Here is a 27,722-nt window from a genome sequence, read left to right as displayed (position 1 = left end):
AAGTCGACTTTAAATTACCAAGGTAAAGACGTTGAATTCAGAGTTGACGGGGATGGTGTAATGAGGTTCGGAAATCGCATTCGTGTTCCTGATGTTACCGAGTTGAGAAAGAATATTCTAGGGGAAGGACACCGTAGAGAATTATTAGAATATGACGACGTTAATGAGTTGGGTGTAAACTCATAAAGGACGCTATTATGTAGTAACGACAGTTTATGCTTAAATATGATTGTCGGCTATCTATTGACAAATTGAGGACTTGATCACCCTTAATCTCTTGTTGATAGTAGACGGAATCATATAGATGGTATGAGATTGCTTGTTACCTTAATGGTATAAGATGTGATGAATGCTAAGCTGTGAGAATAACCACTCACCATTTTGTGGAAGCTTATGAAGAAGTGAATATGAAAAAGTGCAAAGTATTGGCGGTGACTTAAGACGGGTAATTGTAGTCGCATAGCGAAAGTATGATGTAGAGTGGTGTGATGAGTGTTACTCGTGACCAGTGAGGAATTAATATGTCGGAATCCTACATAGAGAATATGTGTTGATCTATATGTTGGATTTGGAATCTCGTGGACGTAAGGATGTCGTGCCAAAGGATTATAACCCTTTTGAATAATTGCCGAGATGATGAGTATGTTATTATGGTTGTACGTAGTTAACGAGTATATATTCGGAGGAGTTAAGACGAAGAGTTGATACTACATGATGCGATAATAATCTTGTGCTGTTGGAAGGTGTTATGTAGATTTCTAAATATGAGGAGGGATTATACTCTATGAAGGACAAAGTTGATTTGATTCTTAGTGAAGAGTGGGACTCAGTTAAGCTATTTTGTAAGCAGTGGTAGATTGAGGCTGATGAGCTGTGTAATTACAACTGCTTGTGTGTACTCGTTCCGATGGTGGGAATGTTTTAATAGATGTAGTAACTCGGGAAATTGTTTTGAGTAAGTATAAGTATTACTTTATCGCTCAGATGGAAGGATGTGTTTAAGGTTGGTACATAAATAGATGGAATCCATTACTACAGTGTTGATCAGTTGTGATCATACCATGGATTGTGTAATTGTATTATTCAGTTATTGAGCGTATTGTATGGATCGCACCTCGAAGTTTCATTGTTGTTAACCGTTGGAGTTATAGCGAGTGGTACACCTGGGGATGGTCAAATGCAACGTAAGAACTGAGATTGAATGCATGAGATATGCTTATGTTGGTTATGTCAGATGAATTTTGAGACTCGACTAAGAAGGTGTTAACGGAGAATGGGAGAGTCAAATGAAGGACCCTTATCTGGGACTTTTCACTTGAAGTATGTTTTCGAGGACGAAAACTCTTTTAGTGGGGGAGAGTTGTAACACCCCGTTAATTCTTGTTTATTAATTTAATTATTATTTTTAATTAAATTATTAGAATTAATAATTTTTGGGAATTATTTGGAAAATGATGAAATGTTGGCATTGGGCCTAGAGTGGTGGTTAGCAGTAGGGGGTGTTAGCTAAGCAAGCCCATTATAATATTTTATTTTATTTTTCATAAAATAAAAGGAATTGGGAAAAGAGGAGGAGAAGAAAAGGAGAAAGAGTCTGAGAAAGGAGGAACACGTGAAAGAGAGAAGAGCCAAAGGGGAAGAAGACCTTCGAAGATTCGACTCTGAGGTAAGGGGGGATTCTTTGGGTTAGTGATCCTTATGCGATTGTAGGTAGTATGATTGATTAGGATTGTTGTCTAGTTCAATCGTACGTGTCGGGTTTGGGAATTTTGTTAGGTTTTGATGAATTTGTATGAATTACATGATTCTGTTAATACTCATGATATATGCTGTTAATACTTGGATAAAACTTGTCTGAAATGTGTGATTATGTGAAAATTGATGGTATTTGTGTGCTATGTTCGTATGTACCTGAAATTGGGGAAATGGGATAGGGTAAATGCTGTCAAAATGGTGAATTTGGCTGTGCAGGTACGTAGGAACCGGTTCCCATGTGGGACAACCCGGTTCCCCATAGTAAAAATCAGAAACGAGGTTTGGGAAGCTGCCAGGAACCGGTTCCCATGTAGGGACAACCCGGGTTCTGCAGCATTTTTTCTAAAAATGTTTTATCTTTAAAAACCCATAACTTTTGATCCGAGTATCCGATTTATGTGCCGTTTTGGGAGTTGCGAAGCTAATTAGATGCTTTATTTGATAAAGTGATAAAATGGGCAGTGGCCGACTTTATTTTTAAAACTCGATTTAAATTGTTGATGAATGGAAATATGGTGTATGTATATGTGCTTATATATATATATGACTATTGGTGCATGTATTTATGTTGGTGATGGGATTATGATATCCAATGAGTGATGTTGTTATATGACATGTCGTAAATAATACATGTTTGTGATTATACTGTTGGGTGATTTTGGCAACTTATTACATTGTGTGTAATGATGATAGATGTAACGATGCATGATTGTGATGAGGATTGCTGATTTGTGAATATTAATATGTTGTTAATATTAATATGTTGATTTGTGATGAATGTGTGTGAATGATTGAATGATGCTTGGACATGTACATACTTGTTGTGATGATGTTGGTGAGATGAAATGAAGCGATGTTAAGCATCGGATTGGTGATGATATAAGTATGTGTCATGTGTGCATTATTCATAAATCATTTGCATTGGAAGGCTAATTCCCATTGTGCGGAGATTAGCGGGAAGTCATCGTGTGCCCATGTGGGGTGTGAGCGATGAGGCAGTAGTCGTGTGCCCATGTGGGGTGTGAGCGACTAGAGGGCAGTATCAAAGAGAGAAGTCCTGTGAATGAGATTCACGAATTTTGGTACCACATGGATAGTGTCAGTTGAATCATGTGCATTGGTTATAACATGATTGGATGAAATCCAGTGTTATGCCTTGGTGTGTTTACATGATTGATGTGTTAAGGAATTGTTGTTAATATAATTTAATTATTTGATGAAATGAAGAGTTGTGGGCCGATGGCCAATATTGTTGTATTGATGCTTGCTTGCTGTAATAATTCCGATTATCTGTATGGTTGAGTGGATGATAATTGCTATGACATTTTATTGCTTATGACTGCATAATGTTTATTAATTCGAATGAAACTCACCCTTACTTTAATGATTACAGATTAAGGAGTAGCGGCATCAGAATGGGTGAGGATAGCTCATAGGCTAGTCCGTAGTCGTGTCGTGTCATGCTCTGATTGTAACACTGGGAAACGCTAGTTTAGAGACGAATTATCTTGTTGGTTCTGTTGTTTTATAATTGTATTGTAGTGACTCGCATAGGTGATGAATATGCAATGTCATGAGTTGTGATCCGCTGTGTTGAACATGAATTGTGTTTTATATTAAATGGTTTCCTGTGTGGCATGACAATTGACTAAGATATTTTATATTAAAGAAATTGTGATACCCTTGTATTTCATGTTTACTCATTATATTTTCCGCGGGGTTTAGAAGGGTGTTACATTGTTTACAAGATTAGATAATTTAATATATAAAATTGTGTGAGCAGGTTAGGTACAGGCCAAACACTCCTCTAGTTCTTAAGGGAGTCTCTGTAACCATTAAAGGTGGAGAAAAAGTTGGCGTTGTTGGCCGCACCGAAAGTGGAAAATCAACACTCATCCAAGTTTTATTTATATTGGCATGAATGTATTTTGCATCAATTGAATTTTTAAAAAGACCACTCTAATGTATGGTGTAAATATCTTTAGTCTAAGTAGATTGATTTACTAAATACACACGTGTATTAGTTATGCAATATTCAATTTTTAAAAGTAAAATATTCAAGTTTTTAGTTTATTTCTTGTTTTGCATCATGTTTATATTTATTATCTTTCATGTATGATAAAGTCTTATATCTTTGGATTATGAAAACTTTAATGATAAATTCCATTTAAAGTCTATCATATGCTTAATTGTTTCCCACCCTTTATATATTTTTATATATAATAAAATTTATGAAAAATATGTATATATCTAAATATTATTATTTAAAAAAATTTAGCATTACTTACTAGTTTTATAAAAGAATTGATTTTGTTGCAACGGCCATAAAGTGTTGCTCAAGACTAGAAACCGTTGTGGTAACATGAAGAAGAAATTTTGATATCTATCTACCAGAACGGTCTAAACGCACTACGGCTACAAACCGTTGTTGTATTAAGTAAAAAACCGTTCTCTAACCCACATCAATTGCACCGGTATTAAGCTGAGAACGGAGCTCAACCGTTGTTGTTGGGAACCGTTCTCTAAAGAAAACTAAAACAACGGTTGTCTTCAAGGCGTTGTCGAAAGGTAAAAAAACCGTTGCGAAATGATTAAACAACGCCTCGGTTGGGCACGGCCTAAAAACCGTTCTCATAAGTAAAGGCAACGGTTTCTTAAGATTTCGCTACAGTTTTCTTGCGTTGCCGTAGAGCTAAAATGTTGTAGTGATTCTTAGATATTCATTCTACGTATATTTTGATGTACTTAATGGAATTGTATACTTAATACAATTAATTTTGATATTAATTCAAAAATGGTGTATTGTTGATTCTGGTATGATACTATTGACATTTATTCATAAAAAAATATCACAACGGTTATTAGGCTTAACCGTTTTTATAAGGGGCGCGTGATCCGCTGTCGCGCACAGATCAAAAACGAGTATTTTGTAAAAACGTAGTATAGCGACAATGGCTCGAGTCGTATCGCAAGGATTCTTGTAATTTCAACCAAATTAAATCAAATTAGGGGGAGGGGTTTGGCTTCAAGATCGAAATTAAATTAAACGGTTAAAATAAGTGATTATAAATTTAAGCTGAAAAGTCAATTTGTTGATTCAGTTCCTATCTATCATCAATTATCGTAATTTCAATCTCCTAAACGGATTATCTATTCCTATTCGATTATAATACCCACTGACAAACGCAATTGATAGTATAAAGTTGTATGTTCTTATTATCCGAATTAAGCAAACGGGATTAAGTTTCATGAATTAAGCAAACATGAATTAAAAATCCTTTTATTGCCCTTGATGTTTTCTCTTCTTAATGAAAGGTTTCACTTGGAAAAAAAAATCTATTTGCTTGACAATAACTTCACGAAATCCATTTCACACAAACCTACCTCTATATCCGTCAAATATGCACTTAAAATACTTTCCAATTTTTAAAAAATAGCACTACTATCATTCACATAGATTGTATACTGGTTCCTTTATAATATATAGAACATCTGATAAATTATATGATATTCAATTATACAGAATTAGAGAGATCGAGACCATGAAAAATAGTTCACGTTGAGCTTCAAATGACTAATATGAGATGAACATAAAATGGTAATAGTTTGAATTGCTGTTGAAGGTAACAAACAATATTCTTAGAATTGAGAGTTTAACTATGACAGGTTGATATCAATCTGAGTATGGATGTACAGAAATGAAAACTGTTAATTTTAATTAAATCTATTAATTTTGTAACTGAAAAATATTATAAGAAAAATGATAACATGGTTGAATGTGCTCAATTAAAAAGAATAGTTGTAATATGTATTTTGAGTGTTACACTGTAAAATTTATAATACATTAGAACAAGAGCCTAAGAGGCATATTAATCTAGAAGCAAGGTTTTGCAAAATGCAACTAAAACTAAAAAACAAAACACAAACATCACTTGAAAAGAAATCTGAATAAAGAAAATTTGTGGTGCTTCTCATTCCTGGTTTTGGCTTTAATGAGTTTCAACATGTTCTTCAGCTTCTTCTGATGACCCTCAAGAAAATCAATATCTTTCTTCTGTTGGTTATTCATGTCAAGCAAATTCATGGCCACAGTCATTGCGTTGTTGATATCCTCACGTTCTTGAGCGGTCAGCTTTAAATTAACATCCTTCTCTAATGCATTCTTCATTTTGTAAACACTTAAATGTAATGCATTCATTGCATTGGCCTTCCGTAAAAATTTCTCATCTTTCACCTTGTACTTCTCAGCTTCTTCGATTGTTTTTTTAATTTTTTTAGCAGACAAACTTTCTTTGTAATTGGTTATGGTAATCTCATTCTTATTGCCGGTGGATTTATCTGTAGCAGAAACAGTCAAAATACCATTTTCGTCTATAGCAAAACATACATTGATCCCATAGCCGCAAGGTGCAGGGGGAATGTTCGAAAGAGTAAAAGAGCCTAGCAGATTGTTATCACTGGCTCTAGTTCTCTCACCCTCATAAACCTGAATATTGACGCGACAAGTTTCTTAATCTTGATGGGAATGCTTGTGTTCTTAGGAATCATTACATTCATGATATCTCCCATGATTGAGATACCTAGAGACAGTGGTGTTATATCTTGCAGCACCAAGTTTGGAACATTTCTAAAGCCGTCACTCAACAAAGCTGCCTCTATTGCTGCTCCATAAGCAATAGCCTCATCAGGGTTGATGCTCAAACACAAATCCTCTCGGTTGAAAAATTCCTGCAATAGTTGTTGCAGTTTAGGAATCCTAGACGAACCACCAACAACGACAACATCATTTACATTACTTTTATTCATCCCGGCATCCGCAAGACAACTCTCAACTATATTCATACACTTTTTAAAAAGGTCTGCATTGATTTCTTCAAACTTGGCACGAGTGATAGACGAAGAAAAGTCGATGCCTTGAAATAAATAGTCTACCTCAATAGTGGTGACAGAAGCAAAAGAGAGCGTCCTTTTTGCCCTTTCGCACGCCGTTCTCAACCTTCTCAAAGCTTTGGGATTACAAGTAATATCAATTTTGTTCTTTCTCTTTAGTTCCTTCACAAAGTAGTCGACCATTCTATTGTCAAAATCTTCTCCTCCAAGGTGAGTGTTTCCGGCAGTAGACTTAACTTGGAAGACCTTGTCTTCTATCGTTAGCACAGACACATCGAAAGTGCCACCACCAAGATCAAAGACAAAAATATTGTTTTCGCCAACACATTTTGTTCTCTTGTTAAGGCCATATGCAAGAGCAGCAGCTGTTGGTTCATTGATTATCCGTATAACATTAAGGCCAGCAATGGCACCGGCATCTATAGTGGCTTTTCGTTGAGAATCATTGAAATAAGCCGGTACAGTAACAACAACATTCTTTATAGGGAACTCTACAAATTTCTCTGCAATTTCTCTCATTTTCGTGAGGATCATAGATGATATTTTTTCAGGACAAAAGTGCTTCTCTTCACCCTTGTATTTAACAACAATCATGGGTTTGTCATCGACACCGGCAATGACCTTGAAGGGCCACAACTTGATATCATTTTGAATAACAGATTCACTAAACTTTCTACCGATTAACCTCTTAGCATCTGAAAAAACAAAATTAATAATTAAATTTAGATTATAATATTCATAACTTTAGATTTATAAATTATATTAGAGAATAGATATTTACCAAAAACGGTGTTGGTAGGGTTAGAAGCAGCTTGATAGAAAGCAGCATCACCAATGAGTGTTTGATCATCCTTGAAAGAAACAAAAGAAGGTGTTATTCTATTGCCTTGATCATTGTGAATAATCTCAACCCTATTGTGTTCGTCAAGCCACACAGCAACACAAGAATATGTTGTGCCAAGGTCTATTCCCACTGCACATCCTTCATACTTTTTTGCCATCTGAAATCTTGAAGTGAATTCTTGAAGTGTACTGAACCGTTAATGATTGAAAAGTTCAGAATCTCCAAACTTGTAGTTGGTGTAAAAAGAAAAACCTCTTTTTATAGTGGAAATTCCCCTCCTATTTCGGCGGGTTTGTTATACAAAGAAGAGATAATGTGTTTAATTAATTGAAAATTTTAAATGAGATTTTAGGATAATTTTTTTTTAAGCAAGCTTCATTAATTGAGAATAGAATTAATAAATATATTTTTGGTCTCTATTTAATTATTAAATTTTGTTTTTGGTCCCTATTAAAAAAATAACATGTTTTTTGTCCTTTAAAATTATTATGCAATCATTTTTAGTCCTTATTATTAAACCGATATGTATTTTTAAATGATGATTTTACAGACATGTTTAGAACGTTATAAAAGTTCATCGAAAAAGAAGAAACTCAAAATTAAATTTTTAAATCCAAATTTACATTACTTTATCATTATTTTTTGAAATTTAAAATATTCATATTTAATTCTTCTCATTTTATAAAATTCTATAATTTTGTAAAGAAATATTTTATATTATTCTAAACAAATATAAAAAAAAATTTAAAAATTTAAAAATTTAATGATAATTAAACAGTTTTCAAAATTTTAAAATATAGCAGGTAAATTTTTATAGGGACTAAAATATGTCATTTTTTTTATAGGGACTAAAATGAAATTTGAGATATTTATAGGGACCAAAAATATACTTAACCCTTATTATTATTTTTAAATTAGATTATGATCTCCTACTTTTGCTCAACCTAGAGTGATATTCAGTTATTATTATTATTTTTTTAAGTAAAATTTATAATAATAATAATAATAATAATAATAATAATAATAATAATAATAATAATAATAATTATTAATATTATTATTATTAATATTATTATTATTATTATAATACTTAGTAACACTCCATCCACTTAGGTTTTTTTTTTTTTAAGCAAGATATAATATAACGGAGAACTAAGGGTTCTCCAACCTGATTATTGCATCCACTTAGGTGACTTCGAACCCAATATCTTGGGTTAAGATTTAAAAATGCCTTACCATACCAAACAAGTGTTATGGAATATTATTAAAATTTTATATAACATTATCTTTCATAAAAATATAACATTTCAAAACTATATTATGATTAATAAGACATCATTTCGATTCACAATATGAATTAGAATAATTTAACAAAAACATAAATTTATAATTATTAAAATAGTTAAATTGTAATCAAACTAAAAATTTAATATCAAAATTACAAAAATAATGAAAGAGAGAGTGTTTTCTAAAAAATTTCATTCTAAAATAAATTATATCTAATACTAAAAGATAAACAAATTATATTGATTAAGTAGATCAAACTGATATTTAATTGAATCTACATAAAACTTTGAATAAAAAACATCTCTTTTTAATATATAAATTCACTTATATAAAATAAGGAAGTAAATTATATTAATTAAATTGAAATTTTTTTAAAGTTGAACGAATAAATATGAACCTTCATATTCAAAATAATCAATGAATATATTTGGGTCAAAGTAAACTTTGACATTAGGTGTCCACGAATATTAGGTCATATAGAGTCAAGATCCAACGATTGATATCTAATGTAAGTTTAAAGTCTTACATTAAATTTTAATAATTAATTATAAAGAATTAAAAGGTCAGTGTCATACCATAATTTTTGCCCCCCCAGATGTCACATCTCAACCTATCCCATCAGTTTAAAACAGATATTCAAAGCAGTTGCTTATTCATCGAGTACTCAAAATAGGGTTTTCAAGGATAGGAAATTCAGACAAAGGGTCAATCAATGAGTGGAATGATTCTCAACTCAATCATAGGGCTCAAGATGTTTCATCCATCCACCTATGATTTTCAATTTACAAGCATCAGGCTTCATGCCTATCCAGGTCATCAGACTAGGATTTTGGACCTATTAGGGACTGAAATCAGGGCTCACATTTAGGAAAACTTGCAAAGCTTCAAAACTTGATCCAAAATGCCTAAGCAATTTCAAATGATTCCTATATCAATATCCAATGGAAGATGTATTTCAATTCAAGATCCATAGTCATCAATTTCATCTAATCCACAATTAGGTTTTTTTGCCTAATTTACCTGAATAGTTGACTTCTGACCAGGACAAGATTCCATGGCTCAGGTCATAACTCAAGATCCTCTAATAATTCAATATTATCCATTCATATCATTCATTTAAGGAGGAAAGCTTGATTCATGTGAAATCTTCAAAGACTCAATTCATCAGGAAAAGTCAACTGTACAGGGTTACCTTTGACTTTTTGGATTTTTGGTCAACCATGGACTTTTAAGGATCAAGATCATCAATATATGATTATTGAATTCATTTGACCAAAGAAAATCAAGAAAACCAATTAGGGATCAAAAAGTCAAAGTTTGACTTTTTCATACGTAGAAATTTTTCTAAGTGTTTTCAAGGATTTTCTTCAAACTTCGAGAGGGAATAACTCAAAATTTCAAGTACAAACTGAAGAAAACTTCCAACATGAAAGTTGTAGATTTTGGTCCAATGAAAAACTTTGTCACTAATGTAGTTTCTTCAAGTGATCAATTATTTGAAAGATATTGGGCTTCAAAGTTCCTGCAAAATCCTAAATTGGTGAAAAACCCTAAATTTTCTTAAACTTTATGGGCAATTTGCACCAAGATCCCTATTGATTTTTAGGAAACGCAAAACTAATGGATTGAATTACATCCTCCAAGCTTTCCAAAAAGTATTGGATCACTCTCTAATTCATATTTTTCAAGGAGTTATGCATGATCAAAGTAAGGCATCCATAGATGGATTTCAAGGCATGACCAATTTTGCATTCTACCAGTTTTGTGCAAGTACTTCTAATAATTTGTGCACCATAACACCAATTATATTAGAATAGGTTGTGTAGAATCAATTGAGCCATAACATCCAAGTTGCAAGAGATTCAAAAAATCAAGGCCATCTGATTAAGTAATCATTACAAAATGGAATTTTGGTGAATCATCAAGGAATCTTCTCCTAAGCCAATTGGAAGCCTCTATGCATTAGAATTTTGTCCTTAATATCAAACAATATCAATGGCTAGGGTTTAAGATTAAGAGGTGTCGGGATTGCCATCATTGCATTTTGATATTTTTGAAATTTCTTCATGGCCAAGTAACTCAAAGTGACCTCATCAAAGCTCACTTCACTCCCTCACTACTCAGATCATTTGCCTATAAATATAGAGCTCACTCTCAGTCCAATTCACACCAAAGCAACTTCAATACTTGCTTTCTCCAAACTCTCTCTATCTCTTTTGATCACTTTTCAAAAGTTCTTGGAATGAAGGAGGCTATTCTTCAGTACAGAACTTAAACATTGAAAGTGATTGTTTTAACATCTCAAGGAAACTAAAGGGAAGTGATCCAGGTCCTCATTGGATCTCTATAGCTGCTAGAGCACCATGGCCACACTTCACTTGAAGCTCAAGTAGATGGAATCGGGTCAAACAATCCAGGAGGTTTCAAACCATTTGGAGTCTTTCAATAGCTTCCTTAGGGTGTAAGGAAGATATCCAGATGCCTGCAACTAATCTGTAAGTGCAGGATCATCATCTTCCATTCTCACTGGGAGCTTATGTAGGTGAGATCGAGCTGGGAAATTCAGGGTGGTTCAAGGAGAAATAAAAGTCCATCTAGCATCCTTGAGGTACCAGGAAGCTTTTGCAATCATCAATTCATTGCTGGGAGTCTTCTACCATAACCATCATCCTTCCGTTTCAGAGGTAATTTTTCAAACTGTAACCCTCTAATTCTTGTACATATTTCATTAAATCTCGATACCAGTTCATTCTACATCATTAGAGGATCAAGAGCCCCCTATCATCATTCATTTATTCATTAGCATAATCATTTAATTTCATTTTCAAATTTTAGGGTTCTTCTCGTAATTTTAGAAATTCAGTAGCTATAGTTAATTTTAATTCATGTTAGTTACATATCTAGAATTTTGAAAGAATTTAGAATAAGTTTCATGTTTACATCTTTGCCATTGGTTAAGAAATGAGAGAGTTGGAAATTCAAAAGTCCAACAAACTCAAGGTTGAAGATGATAATGGTGGTGGCACCATTTTTTAATCTTAGAGGCAAGTTTATTATATTTTGAATGATAGACATGTTTTAATCTGAAATCATCGTCTTCCCTAGTGGCCATAGCGCGCGTCCAAAGTCTCTCTTGATTTTTTCAAATCATTTTCAAAAGCTTTGTTTTTCATATATTATCAAATGCTTCTATCTCTTTAGCATACTGAGCGAGCAACTCAGTTGGTTTTGATTTGTGTTGGCCCCCCATGTGGCATGTGAGACTAAAAACAAACCTTTATGCTACTTTTCTTTTCAATTTTTTTTACAACTTCACTTAATCATTTCACCTATCAAAATTAATCATTTTCACTTGATTTTTCACAAACTTCTTATTTATCATACCTACTTTATGAATATTCAAAAAATCACAAAAAGAATATTTATTTTATATATTTTTATTAGGTTTAAAATGGGGTATTTTAGAGTATTTTTAATACTTTTAAAATATATTTTCCTTTGTTTCTTTTTTCAAAACCAATCCTTTTGTAAATATTTTTGTGTGTGAACAAACCCTAATTACCTAGGTCTTAATTAAGTGTAGATATTATATCTTACTTTAATTTGTTTGTTTTGTCATTCAAAAACTGTTTTCTTCAATTCCCGATTAAACAGACAATTAGGGTTTTCAATCAACAAAACCTTACTTTTTTTTAAAATCAATTTCAGTTCAAAATTTCAAAATATATTTCAAATATCCTGGGCCTTTCCTTGAGTATAATTCCCAACCCCTTTTTATTTTCAGTTTAGTTCATGTTTAATTCAGTTCAATATCTTCATTTTCATTTCAATTTCAATTCAATTTCAAACATCAATTTCTTTAATTGTTTTTCATAAATAGTAAGGTGTTCATATGAACCCTTTTGTTTTTGTACATACTTGTCTGTTTTCAAAACATTATCTTCTGTACAAAATGTTCTCATCTATTTTAAATCTCTGGTACTAGGAGGACGTTATTCCCGGTGAAACTGCTCCTAGACTATTTTAGGCCCCTCTTCTGAGGTATAAGTCCTAAAGCCTTCTCTTCTTCTATTTTCAATTGTTTTCAAAACTTCATTTTCATTTTCAATTCAAACATTCAACTGTTTTCAAATAAAGCATTCAACTGCTCTTTAATAAAACTGTTCATTGAGGTTCTGTACATAACCTTTGAGTCTCTTCTTCACCCAGGTAAGTGTTTATAGCTTTCATTTACTGCTTTCAATATACATGTTCAATATAACCTGTAAATATATATATATATATATATATATATATATATATATATATTGTTTAAGTCTTCGTCTGAGAAAAACCTTAGGACAGATAAACCTGTATATATATTATAGGACTATGACCTCGGATTGAGGACGACTTCCCAGTGAAGACTCTTTCCTAATACAATAACATAGTTTCCCCTCAAGGTGAATTATTCCCCGTGAAACATCTTGAAAAAAGACTTAGAACAAAAATAGGGCACATCGACCCAAGAGGAATTATTCCCGGTGAAACCTCTTACCCCTTTACTTAGAGCCAAATTAGTCAAGCCAACATAGTTTTCTCTTTTGCTATAACAAGGATCCTTGATGACCCTCGATTAGCTTTCTCTTGTGCTATAACAATGACCCTCGATGGGAACCGATTCCCAGTTTTAAGGAACCGGGTTCCACTGTTCAAAATTGTTTTAAAACTTCAAAAAGCCATAACTTTTGACTCGGGTGTTTGTTTGACGAGCCGTTTGGACCGTTGAAAAGCTAAAGTAAATTCCTATCTTATAAGAATGGATTGAGAACCATTAGAAGATTATTTAATATGACTTGTACTTTGGTATGTGTTTGATATGTATGAAATGATAATGATGTTGTATGCTATATGCTATATGCAATTATTTGTACATCTTGATAGGTATGAGTTGGTAATGTTGCCTTGGGATGAATTAACAATAAATATATTTTATTAAGAAGTTGAATATGTTGCATTATGATGTTAACTGAATTGTGGAATATGATGATTGTGTTGATGTTATTGTTAATAAGATAAATTGTTAATGTTTATTGTTAATATGATGAATGTGTTAATGTTGTTGTTAATAAGATGAACTGTTGATGTTTGTTGTTAATGTGATGAATGTGTCGATTTGTTGTGATGACTTCGTTAATTCGTGAAATGGAGTAATTGTGCCGATATGTTGAAACATGACGATGTTTGTGATGAATTGTAATACGTGATGTTATATATATTTGTGATGATGATTTTGTGACTAAATGAAGGTGAAATATTATGGTGACGTGAATTACCTCGAATAAATGGTCATGTGATTGTGATATAGGCTTATGCCTCGTGACGATATGTGATTTTGATGAGTATGTTGTGTTGTCTTGTTTGTTGAGTCACATTCCATATGCATACTCTGTGACGGCCTGAAAACTATGGCAAACATGACGGCCTGAAAACTAGGGCAAACATGACAGGCCAAATGGCAATTGGTGACGGGGGCTGAAGCTCCGATTGGTACCACATGCATATACATGAGTCATGTCCCATGTGTCTTATGTGATTCATATTTGTGACATTTTGTGAGTATTTCGTGACTTCTTAAATGATGAATGTATGTGAGAATGTAAATTGATGATTTTGTGAATAGTATGAGGATGTCAATACTTGCGAATGCGATTCACTGAACATGTCTTGTGTGACTTATATGCGATGTATCGTGAATTAGCTTGCAAAGTAAATGAATGAGATTTATATGTAATTGATGTGAATATGATCTATGGTGACTTGTTGTGAGATGTAAAGTATGTGAGATTTGTGAATTAGTGAAAGCATGAAGTGTATAGCAATATTAATACTTGAGATGTGATGACTATATATGCCTGAATTCTAATATACAATTTATCATGCGCTCACTTATATGATTTGATATCTCACCCTTTTCTCTTGTTCGCCGTTGTCTTTATATTGGTAACGTGCAGGTGTTCGAATATGAAGATTTAGTTGTCGCTAAGCGAGTCGGTTGTCGCTCTGATACGTAGCACTCGGGGGGATGATTTATGATGTTTATGATTGTTGTTGTTTATTGTTTTATCTTAGCTGAATAACATGTTATTTGATTCAAAGATTGAGAATTATGATTCCTCTATATTCCAATGAAAGAAGTTACCTTGTTTTGAAGAGTATTATATGTCGAGTATTTGTTTTATTGATCAAAGAAAGTGCTATGTATCCGCTAAATGCGATTAAGTGATTTGTTATGAAGTGAATCTGTGACGCCTCATTTATTTGTTGAGAAATTTTTAAATACTCTAATATTTTCCGTATTATACTTGCCGGGTAGAAATGGGGTGTTACACCTGCAGCCGCTGCCACTGCTCTGAAATCGAGCTGCTGGCCGCTGGTAAGGAATCCAGAAACGCAGCAGACACGATGCTGTCCGTTAACCACACCGCTTTGTCGTCCACCCAAACAACCAAATCGGCCACTGTGTACATCTGATTAACAGAGACTTCGAATAAATCTGGGAACAAGAAGCACAGAATTCGATCTCCTATCCAAAGACCAAACCAGAAAGAAACATTGGTTCCTTTTTAAATATGCTTTGAACACAACCCTTGAAACCATCCTCACAAGGGGCCTCCATCAAATCAATGTTAATGACATCCCTCCACCATAAGGAATCCTTAGAGCTATTAGCACACCCACCAATAGCCAACACCTTCACTTTCGGATCAAAGTATCTCATCGCCAAAAAATCACTACACAAAGTTTTATCTTCCAAGAGAATCCTCCATTTCCACTTAAGAAGTAAAGCTTTGTTCACCTCCCCCACATCTCTCACCCCTAAACCCCCTTTCTCTTTAGGTTTACAAACCGTGTGCCAATCCACCCAATGCCCACATCTTTTATTCGCATTGCCACACCATAAAAAGTTATTAAGAATACTTCTTATCTCTTTTAAAACCAAACCCGGGGCCTTGAAAAAAGATAGAGTGAAAGAAGGAATAGCATTGAGCACCGAATTAATAAGTGTCACTCTACCCCCGATGGATATGTTTCTACCTTTCCACATTGAAAGTCTACTTCTTAAATTGTTTAACACTCTCAACCAAGTATGCTTTCTTCTAAGATTCGCCCCTACCATAATACCTAGAAGATTTAGTGAAGCCTATTTGTTGTTTTTGAATAGGAAGTTAAATGTGGATGCACACAATCTTGTGAGTTTGGGTAAGCTTTATAGTTCTAAGTATTTGATAAGTCTGCCTCCTAGTTGTAATTCTCTGTTTGTAGCTTGTGTTATTTATTAAAAAGTGTTTTCCATTAAAAAAAAGGTCACAGGCTCTTCATCACCATAATTTTTCTCATCTTTTCAAAATTCAACATGAGTTACCCCATGTCCACGAATATTTCATATAAATTTTAATTACTTTTTAAATTTGTTTTAATTTTTCAAATTTATAATTTTGTTATAACATCTGTATTTTTCAATTTAAAAAATAAATCTAATAAACAATTGACTTAGTTAAAATTTTAGTATACTGATTTAGGATATTCACAAAATTTATTCTCTTTTCCAAATTCAAGACATTTTGATCTCCTCAAATACTTAGTTAAATGTGTTCGCAGAGCATGAACCGCAGTGCATTCACAACCAATATTTTGTGGCGCATTTGGAGTACTAGTATGCTAAATGGCTTTATTTAAACTTTAATTTGTTACACATTTTTCACAACAAAATTAGTGGCGCACATGGTAATTTTGTTCATCCATATTTTGAAAAGTTTGAAGTTCGATTATTGAATTTCCAAATCTATTTTAACAAAGTATAAGTTTATAACAAATAATAGATCTTGATATTCAGAGTTCAAGTAAAACAAAAACAGAAATTTCCATGTTAATATAATCACCAAGATGACTCTTGATACATCAATGAAGAATTGAATCAGATTGATGACAATAAAGTTCAATCTCTAATGATTTGCTCAACAGTAACGCACTAAAAACAATTATAAACTTTAGCACAAGAGCCTTCGAGGCATCTTAATCTTCTTCTTACGGCTGGTTTTGGCATTAATGAGTTCCAACATGTTCTCCATCTTCTTCAGATGACCCTCAAGAAAATCAATATCTTTCTTCTGTTGGTTATTCTTATCAAGCAAATTCTTGGCCACACTCATTGCATTGTTGATGTCCTCGCGTTCTTGATCGGTCAGCTTTAAATTAACACCCTTCTTTAATGCAATCTTCATACCGTAAACACTTAAATCTAATGCATCCATTACTATGGCCTTCCTTAAAAATTTCTTATCTTCCAACTTGAACTTCTTACCTTCTTCAATTGTTTTTTTAATTTTTTTAATCTCAGTGGATTTAGCCTTAGCAATGACCTTGAATGGCAACTTCATATCATCTTGAATATCAGAATCACTAAACCTTCTACCAATTACCCTCTTAGCATCTGAAAACAAAACAAAAAAAATTAGTAATAAAATATTAATTACAAAAAAAAACATTAGGTTAATAAAGTATATTAGAGAATAAAAATTTACCAAAAACGGTAATTAAGTTGTCTTGATCATTGTGAATAATGTGAAACCTATTGTGTTTGTGTTCATGACGCCACAAACCAACGCAAGAATATGTTGTGCCAAGGTCTATTCCCACTGGACATCCTTCATACTTGTTTGCCATGATAACTCTTGAAGTGTACTGAACCGTTAATGAATGAAAAACACAATCTCCAAACTTCTTGTTAGGGTAAAAGGATAAACCTCTTTTTATAGTGGAAACCCACCTCCTATTTTGGTGGTTTGTTATACACAGAAAAGTTAATGTGTTTAATTAATTTAAAATTTTAAATGAGGTTTAAGGATAAAATTAATAAGTATGCAATTACTGTGTAATTATAATTTTTTAATTTAGTTAGTGTGGATAGATAAATAAATCAATGGTTAGGTTATGAGTCCTGGTTGATTGGCTTGAATTGCTCACGTGATCATTAATTTTAGCAATATGTGGAGTTCTATCATTATTATTATTATTATTATTATTATTATTATTATTATTATTATTATTATTATTATTATTATTATTATTATTATTATTATTATTATTATTATTATTATTGTTGTGAAAAACGATACCAATAACAAAGTATAATAGGGAATTAGAGAGGAGAAGAAGAACACAAGAATTGGTTATAACTGCTATTCTTTCACTTTCTATTAAAACAAGATTACAAGTTTACAAGAATAACAAATAACCTCTCTCGCCCTAAATTAGGATTTGCAGCTTAGCAATGATGAGAGACTAGTATGCTATTTATAATAAAATCAAACATACTAACTAATGGGCTTTTCAGCAAGGCCCATTACACAAGTCAACTTAATAAACAAGCTAACTTATTAACAAATTAGGGTTAAAACACTAAAACCTAATTTAACATGCTAACAACCCTAGCATCTTCGACACCTGCATGCTCGACCCATTTTCGACTACAGCATGCACACTTCGACACCAGCATGTGAGCAATCCTTCGACTTCATGCTTAACTCTGTCGGACTGTCGAACCAAGAAGCTACCCTTCGACCATATACTAGAGTTCGATCCAATATCTCACAAATCTCCACCTTGGACCTAACTCTACAACATCAAGGAAACAAACTAGCTTTCTTCATGCAGCTTTATCAACTGCATACAGTGGAAAAACTTGCAACTCGGCAATGTCTTGGTGATCATATCAGCAGCATTGTCTTCAGTCGAAACCTTTAGCACTTGGACTTCTCCACGCTCGATTACTCCTCTGACAAAATGCAGCCTCACATCAATGTGCTTAGTTCCCTCATGATAGGCTGAATTCTTCGACAGGTGTATTGCACTTTGACTATCACATTTAACAGTGATACCTCGACCTTGAAGTTTCAGCTCATTCGCAAAACCTTCAAGCCACAATGCTTCTTTCACAGCTTCAGTTAGGGCAATATACTCCGCTTCAGTGGTTGATAGAGCAACAACCTTCTGAAGTGTTGCTTTCCAACTAATTGCAGTGCCAAACATAGTGAAAACATATCCAGAAATAGATTTTCTGGAATCAATACAACCTGCATTATCAGAGTCGACATATCCTTCTATTACTGCTTTACTATCTTCACCCAAGGCTCCACCATAAATTAGGACTCTATTCAGAGACCCATTTATGTACCTTAAAATCCACTTCAATGCTTGCCAGTGAGCCTTTCCAGGATTCGCCATGTACCTGCTTACAAGACTTACTGCGTAAGCTATGTCGGGTCTAGTACAGACCATAGCATACATCAAAGAACCAACTATATTAGCATATGGGATGCTATTCATATAGGCTCTTTCAACATCAGTACTGGGACACTGATCAATACTCAGCTTGAATTGAGGGTTTGTTGGAGTCACAACTGGCTTCGAATTCGGCATACCAAACTTTTCGAGAATCTTCCGTAGATATGCCTCTTGAGATAAGCATAACTTTGACTTCTTTCTATCTCTTCGAATGTCAATTCCAAGAATCCTGGAAGCAGCTCCCAGATCCTTCATATCGAACTCCTTATTGAGTTCAGCCTTCACCCTCGTCACATCTTCAACATTGTTGCTTGCTATGAGAATATCATCCACATAAAGCAACAAAATAACAAATGAATTACCAGGTCGAAATCTGAAGTAAACGCAGTGGTCGAACTGACTTCTAATGAAACTTATGCGTGCCATGAACTTGTCGAATCTCCTATTCCACTGTCGAGGTGATTGTTTCAGCCCATACAAAGATCTCTTTAACTTGCACACATAATCTTCCTTCCCCTTTTCGACATAGCCTTCAGGTTGTCTCATCAGGATCGTTTCATCTAGATCACCATACAAGAACGCAGTCTTCACATCCATCTGTTCCAGTTCAAGATCGAACTGTGCCACCATGGCAAGCAACATTCGAATGGACCTATGCTTCACAACAGGAGAAAACACATCATTGAAGTCGACACCTTCTTTCTGAGTGAAATTCATTGCAACTAACCTTGCCTTGTATCTTTTCGACGTCACTCCTTCAATTCCTTCCTTAACTTTGAAAATCCATTTACAGCTGACTAACCTTGCCCCAACAGGTTTCTTGATCAGTTCCCAAGTATGATTATCATGAAGAGATTTCATCTCATCATCCATGGATTTCAGCCATTCAGTCTTATTTCGACTCCTCATAACTTCCTTGTAGTCTCTAGGTTCTTCGTCTAAAACCTCAGTTGCAGAGATTAAGGCATAAGCTATAAGATCTGCATACCCAAGTCTCTGAGGTGCCTTGATGGCTCTTCTCGACCTATCTCTCGACAATAGGTAGTCATCGTCAGTTTCCTCAACTTCCTCAGTATCTTCTGCTTCTTCTTCGACTTCATCAGGGATATGCAATTCAGCATCAACATGCTCCACCTCAACAGGAATCTCTACCTGTTCTAGCTCTTCTGCACTTCGACCATCATCATCAGCTTTCTTGAAAGCCATTTCAGCTTCATTGAAAACTACATATCGACTGGTGATACACCTCCTGTGACCTGGCTCTAGGCACCATAGCCTATAAGCTTTAACTCCTTCAGGGTATCCCATGAACATGCATTTCAGAGCTCTAGGTTCGACCTTGTCTTGCCTAATGTGAGCATAGGCTATGCAGCCAAATACTCTCAGTTTGTCGAGATCTGGTGGATGTCCTGACCAAACTTCTTCAGGTGTCTTCATATCTAACGCTGTTGAAGGACATCTGTTTATCAGATATGTTGCTGTCGAAACAGCCTCAGCCCATAACACCTTCTTTAACCCAGCACTAGTCAACATACATCTGACTCTCTCCAAAATAGTTCGATTAAACCTTTCAGCCAAACCATTTTGCTGTGGAGTACCTGCAGTAGTTCTGTGCCTTGCAATACCAGAGGCAGCACAAAAACTATCGAATGCCTCATTGCAAAATTCAAGGCCATTGTCGGTTCTCAACCTCTTGACCTTTCTGCCAGTCTGATTTTCAACCAGAGTCTTCCAACTTTTGAAATTCTCAAAAGTTTCATCCTTAGTCTTCTGGATGAATACCCATAATTTTCTGGAATAATCATCTACTATGGATAGAAAATACCTTGCTCCTGAATGTGATGGACACCTTGCAGGCCCCCAAAGATCAGCATGGATGTAATCAAGGGATCCATGTGTTCTTTGTTTGCCTTTGTTGAACTTCAATCTGCAAGATTTTCCAAGTACACAGGGTTCACAAAACTTCAGCTTTTCCACTTTGTCTCCACCAAGCAGATTTTGTTTCCCTAATTCGACCAGACCCCTTTCACTGACATGGCCCAATCTCATGTGCCAGATTTCTGTCTTCGACAAAGGTTTCGTGGCTGCAACATTTGTCGAACCGCTTACAACTTCAGCCTCAAGGGTATACAAGCCTTGTTTCTTCACGCCTCTCAAGACTTCCTTCGAAACCTTCATGACTCTTAGGATACTTTTCTCTCCTTGGAAAACATATCCTTTCTTGTCGAATTCACCAAGAGAAAGCAGATTTCTCTTCAAATTAGGAACATACCTGACTTCAGTCAACAACCTTATTGACTCATCATGGAGCTTGAATCTAACAGATCCAATACCTGCAATCTTGCAGGCCTTGTTGTTTCCCAGCAATACTGATCCACCATCTTGATCACATAATTCCTCGAACAAGTCTTTGTTTGGAGTCATGTGCCAAGTGCAACCTGAATCCATAATCCACTCTCTTCTCGAGTCACTGCTTGAAACCATAAGAACATCAGATGATTCAAAATCATCTTGAACAATGGCTGCATTGCCATTATCCTCACCTCCATGATCTTTCAGGCGTTCAGGGCACACCTTTCTTGTGTGACCCTCCTTCTTACAATGATAGCATCGAATGCCAGATGCTTCGCCACTGTAAGACTTCGACTGGCTTTTGCCCTTCTTGTCGAACTTACCATTCTTTCGCAAGAATTTTCCTTTAACGGCCAAACCTACACCAACAGTCGAAGGTTTATGCTCCTTTCGTTCATTCAAGTCCTTAGAATACAAGGCTGATTGAACTTCTTCAAACGTCAGGGACTCCCTTCCATACAAGAGAGTTTCTTTGAAGTGAGCATGTGATCGAGGCAAAGCGCACAATAGTAACAGCGCTTGATCTTCATCATCGATCTTCACATCAACATTTTCAAGATCAAGAATCAGCTTGTTGAACATATCCAACTGCTCAGCCAACACTTTGTCTTCAACCATCTTGAATGAATACAAAGCTTGCTTCAGGTAGAGTCGATTTACCAACGATTTGGTCATATACAAACTTTCAAGTTTCACCCATAACCCTGATGCCGTCGTCTCCTTTGATACCTGTCTGAGAACCTTATCACCAAGGCTCAACAAAATTGCGCTGTGTGCTTTCTCGATCATATTTGTCTTCTCTGCTGCCATCAATTCTGCATTCATGGCTGCCTCTCCCTTCAACGCTTCCAAACAACCCTGCTGAACCAGTAGGGCTTTCATCTTCAAGCGCCACAGACCAAAATCATTCACTCCGACGAACTTTTCAATCTCATACTTTGTTGAAGGCATCTTCTCCACGCTCACCGCACCAATTTGTTGTGAAAAACGATACCAATAACAAAGTATAATAGGGAATTAGAGAGGAGAAGAAGAACACAAGAATTGGTTATAACTGCTATTCTTTAACTTTCTCTTAAAACAAGATTACAAGTTTACAAGAATAACAAATAACCTCTCTCACCCTAAATTAGGATTTGTAGCTTAGCAATGATGAGAGACTAGTATGCTATTTATAATAAAACCTAACATACTAACTAATGGGCTTTTTCAGCAAGGCTCATTACACAAGTCCACTTAATAAACAAGCTAACTTAACAAATTAAGGTTTAAACACTAAAACCTAATTTAACATGCTAACAACCCTAGCATCTTCGACACCTGCATGCTCGACCCATCTTCGACTACAGCATGCACACTTCGACACCAACATGTGAGCAATCCTTCGACTTCATGCTTAACTCTGTCGGACTGTCGAACCAAGAAGCTACCCTTCGACCATACTAGAGTTCGATCCAATATCTCACAATTATTATTATTATTATTATTATTATTATTATTATTATTATTATTATTATTAAAAAACAAAAAAAGCTCACACTCTCAAATTCGGTGAACCAAGCTTGTAGATTTTCTTGTTATATCACTCACATTTGGAAACCGTTTTTTCAAAATAAAAAGCTCCTTTTATTGTGGAAATAGTCCTTCTACCCTCTCCTTCTCCAATTATATTTTCCTTTGTTTTTTTTTCAAAACCAAACCTCTTGTAAATATTTTTTGTGTGTGAACAAACCCTAATCACCTAGGTCTTAATTAAGTGTAGATATTATATCTTACTTTAATTTGTTTGTTTTGTCATTCAAAAACTGTTTTCTTCAGTTCCCGATTAAACAGACAGTTAGGGTTTTCAATCAACAAAACCTTACTTTTTTTAAAATCAATTTCAGTTCAAAATTTCAAAATATATTTCAAATATCCTGGGCCTCTCCTTGAGTATAAGTTCGAACCCCTTTTTATTTTCAGTTCAGTTCATGTTCAAATCAGTTCAATAACTTCATTTTCATTTCAATTTAAATTCAATTTCAAACATCAATTTCTTTAACTATTTTTCATAAATAGTAAGGTGTTCATATGAACCCTTTTGTTTTTGTACATACTTGTCTATTTTCAAAACATTGTCTTTTGTACAAAATCTTCTCATCTATTTTAACTCTCTGGTACTAGGAGGGACATTATTCCCGGTGAAACTGCTCCTAGACTATTTTAGGCCCCTCTTTTGAGGTATCAGTCCTAAAGCCTTCTCTTCTTCTATTTTAAATCGTTTTCAAAAATTCATTTTCATTTTCCATTCAAACATTCAACTGTTTTCAAATAAAGCATTCAACTGCTCTTCAATAAAACTGTTCCTCGAGGTTCTGTACCTAACCTTTGAGCCTCTTCTTCACCCAGGTAAGTGTTTATAGCTTTCATTTACTAATTTCAATATACCTGTTCAATATAACCTGTAAAAATATATATACTGTTTAAATCTTTGTCTGAGAAAAACCTTAGGACAGATAAACATGTATATATATTATAGGACTATGACCTCGGATTGAGGACGACTTCCCGGTGAAGACACTTTCCTAATACAATAACATAGTTTTCCCTCAAGATGAATTATTCCCGGTGAAACATCTTGAAAAAAGACTTTGAACAAAAATATGGGACATCCACCCAAGAGGAATTATTCCCGGTCAAACCTCTTACCCCTTTGCTTAGAGCCAAATTAATCAAGCCATCATAGCTTTCTCTTGTGCTATAACAAGGACCCTCGATTAGCTTTCTCTTGTGCTATAACAATGACCCTCAATGACTCTCTATTAGCCTCCTCTTGGACTTATAATGCAAGGACCCACGGGCTTCTTATAAGCATCCATCAGTTTCCTCTTGAGCTTGTATATAAGGACCCTTCTGGCTTCCTAAAAGCATAGACAGGACTTTAGCCACCTTTACCCCCTATGAGAAGCTAAATCCTTAAAATTGACAATCACAATCATTCAAGTATTCAATCACAATCATTCAAGTACTCCTTCAATCTCAGTCATTAAGTCTCCTTCCCTCCAAAGTAATAGACATGGAAAGTCTTAACTCTCAAAACATCTTCAGTCATCCTTAGTTCAACTTTAGGAATGAGAGACATGGAAAGTCTCTATCATCCACCTCGTGCCTCTCCAAACAGAGTCTAGAGAATTTCAAACGTTTCAGTTCATTCACCCAACTGTATCAATCTTTGGATTTCAAATCCTCAGATGTATTAGCCACAACCTTGGGCTTTGTACAAGGCACCCCAAAAATAGAGTAATTCATAATCTCCAAACTCTGTTTCCTCCAATCAGCCACAACCTTGGGCTTTGTACAAGGAAGAAAATAGAGTCTCCCTAGTGAGCATTTAGCCTCAACCTTGTGCTTCGTACAAGGCAAAAAATAGAGTCTACCCAATGAGCATTCAGCCACAACCTTGGGCTTTGTACAAGGCAGATAAATATCCTTTCATGAGACAAAATATTCCAAACCTTTGGATCTTTCCCTAGCCAGAGTCTGCCATAATCTTGGATTTTGTATAAGGCAGAAAATCCCTTTCGCACAACCAAAGGATTCAAACCCTTGAGGGCCATTCCATATCCTTTGGAAAACCTGTGAGCTTAACCTCCAGACTTCATCCCCAGCAGGATTAGCCTCAATCTTGGGCTTTGTATAAGACACTAAAACAACCTTCATGCATAAACCCTTCAAAACTCCTCACATAACCTGCCTCAATCTTGGGCTTTGTACAAGACACAAAAACCTCAAACAGCCTTTCATATAATCTCCAGCTGAGTTAATCTCATGTCTTAGGCTACACATCCCCTAAGCAAACCCATTTAGAAACAGGAGTGAACTGGTCTCCTACAATCCTCAGAGAGTCAATCTAAAACAAGAAACATTTGTCCCCCCAGAGAGTCAAACTCATCATACAGGAGAAAAATAGAACCCTCTGAGCCTATATCCTCAGTGGAGTCAACCTCAATTCCCTGGAAAGGGTCATCCTCCATCAAAACTTTAAAATGAATCAAAACCCCTGGAAAGGGTCAGCCTCCATCAAACCTTCAAATAGACCAAATCCCCTGGAAAGGGTTAGCCTCCAATCATTCCTCCTCAGCAGAGTAGAATCCCCAGTAGGGTCAACCTCAATTCTAAGCTTTCATCTATCAATTCCTGCTCAATAAGAGCAAAAATCCGCGGTAGGGTCAGCTTCCCACCAATCCCTGCTCAATAAGAGCATCCTCGAAGAGTCAGCCTCAATTCTGGGCTTAGTACAGAACACGTATTTCCTTAATGTCAAAACCTTCCCCAATGGAGTCATCTCCAATAGAGTCAGTCTCAAACTATCAGTTTAAGCCTCAAGCTTAGGCCTTGTACAAGCCTGTCAAATTTAGATCTCTCATACAGTAGATAGCCATGATTTATCTATACAAAGAGACATTTCTCCTATTTTTCCATTCAAACATACAAACATTTTCAGTTCACTTTCAAAACATTTTCCCATTTTGATTGACGAGATGTACTACTCTGTCGACTTCACGTCCAAACTGTTATCTCTCTCTAAACTGGTTGAGAATCGTTCTTTCATTCAAGAGACTGTGACTGACATACTTACTTCATTCAAGTAAGGCCCCATCTCTTATGAAATGAACCCCTATTTTCTGTCACTTCAAATGTTTGTGGTGGAATAGTAGAAATATCTCTCTGTAAAGATGACTGCTTGTCTCTTTCCTGTAAACAGAGATCATTCAAGCTTCAACCTTGAGCTTTAAACAGGGCACCTTCAAAATTCAATTCATTTCCCTAACTAGTTCTCCAAACTACAAAAGCTCTGACTTCCATTAGGGATATGTAGGCAGGAGATTCACAAGGAATCTTTGCTAGCAAACAAAACATCCAAAAAATCCAGTTCATATGTCATTCTTCAGTTCATTTCTCTCCTAACACAAAGGAGAAACTTTCCCAATAATCAAGCAACAAAAAAACATAAAAATTAATGCATAGACAGTATAAAATTTCCCAATGAATATGTACTTCTGACTTTTGTCTTCAAGCTTAGTTCTTCGTTAATCCGGTACGTGTGCATAAGCCACACTACCAATTACTTTGAAATGAGAAACTGTTGGCTTCTATCCGCTTCATGCCTCTTGTGTTGTTTGATCTTCTAACTTCAAATATGGACATCGATTCTTAACATAAATGGCACATTGTACATCTTCTGTCCAGAATTCCTTTGACATATTCTTGCTCTTAAGCATTGATCGAACCATGTCGAGAACTGTTCGATTCTTTCTTTCAGCCACACCGTTTTGTTGAGGTAAATATGGTGCAGTTATAAATCTCCTTATGCCTTGCTTTTCATAATACTTCATAAAGGCTGTTGAAGTATACTCACCACCCCTGTCAGATCGAATTGCTTTGATGTGTCTGTCAGTTGCTTTCTCCACCATCACTTTGAACTTTTTGAACACCTCGAATGCTTCAAATTTTTCTTTCAAGAAATAAACCCAGGTCTTTCGTGAGAAATTGGCGATAAAGGAAATGAAATACCTTTTGCCACTGAACGATTCAGGAGTGATTGGCCCACATATGTTGGTATGAATCAGTTCGAGAATATGTTAGCTTGATATTTTGCCTTCTTTTGAAATGAGGTTCTTGTTTGTTGGCTAAGCACACATTCTTCACAAAACTTTCCTTCATAGTCCATGTCTAGTAGCCCGTGCACCATGTTTCTCTTTGCTAACCTATTCAGACCAGCATCATGTAGATGACCAAAACGTAGATGCCACAACGACACTTTGTCTTTGACATTGACTTGGAAACATTTTCCTCGATCGCTTCTCAAGTTTAATTTGTACATTCGATTTGTCCCCTTTTCGACTTGAGCAGTCAGATTCCCTAGCTTGTCCTTCAAGTGGAATATCCGATCCTTCATGAATATCGAATAACCTTTTTCTGTGAGTTGCCCAAAACATTTTTATAAAGAGTTTGAAGGCGAACTTGCTTGACTCGATCAGCTCCTTTGTATACTTTTTCTAACGTGTCCCATGCTTGTTTCGAAGTCGCACCTGCAATCTTTTCAAAGCCTGATTCATCAACAGCTCGGAACAAGATGTACAGCGCCGTCTTATCCTTCAAACGCGTCTCTTTCAGCGCCTTGGTTTGAGCCGCCGTATACCATGTGGTATTATCTGGTTCTGTGAAACCAGTTTCTACCTTCTCCTACGAATCTAGAGATGCAAGAAGAGCTTTCATTTGGATACTC

At 35.1% G+C, this 27,722-nt stretch overlaps 2 protein-coding genes and 1 pseudogene across 2 annotated transcripts; all 3 read right to left on the bottom strand.

Annotated features, from left to right (window-relative positions):
• Nucleotides 1-5,683: 5,683 nt before the first annotated feature.
• On the bottom strand, nucleotides 5,684-7,646 carry LOC131636331 (heat shock cognate 70 kDa protein-like; annotated as a pseudogene).
• Nucleotides 7,647-15,341: 7,695 nt separating this feature from the next.
• On the bottom strand, nucleotides 15,342-15,935 carry LOC131636330 (uncharacterized mitochondrial protein AtMg00310-like). Its single transcript, XM_058906952.1, has one exon. It carries the CDS (start codon nucleotides 15,933-15,935, stop codon nucleotides 15,342-15,344), a length of 594 nt encoding a protein of 197 aa, XP_058762935.1.
• Nucleotides 15,936-16,806: 871 nt separating this feature from the next.
• LOC131636329 (heat shock 70 kDa protein 1-like) lies at nucleotides 16,807-17,482 on the bottom strand. Its single transcript, XM_058906951.1, has 2 exons — nucleotides 17,341-17,482; nucleotides 16,807-17,249 (listed from the first exon to the last, which is right to left on the bottom strand). The coding sequence occupies exons 1-2, from the start codon at nucleotides 17,480-17,482 to the stop codon at nucleotides 16,807-16,809; spliced, it is 585 nt and encodes a 194-aa protein (XP_058762934.1).
• Nucleotides 17,483-27,722: the final 10,240 nt, after the last annotated feature.

Source organism: Vicia villosa, unplaced genomic scaffold (genome assembly GCF_029867415.1).
Source record: "Vicia villosa cultivar HV-30 ecotype Madison, WI unplaced genomic scaffold, Vvil1.0 ctg.001698F_1_1, whole genome shotgun sequence".
NCBI lineage: Eukaryota > Viridiplantae > Streptophyta > Magnoliopsida > Fabales > Fabaceae > Vicia > Vicia villosa.
The sequence above is the reverse complement of the archived record's forward strand: the minus strand, read 5'-3'. Positions and strand labels throughout refer to the sequence as shown.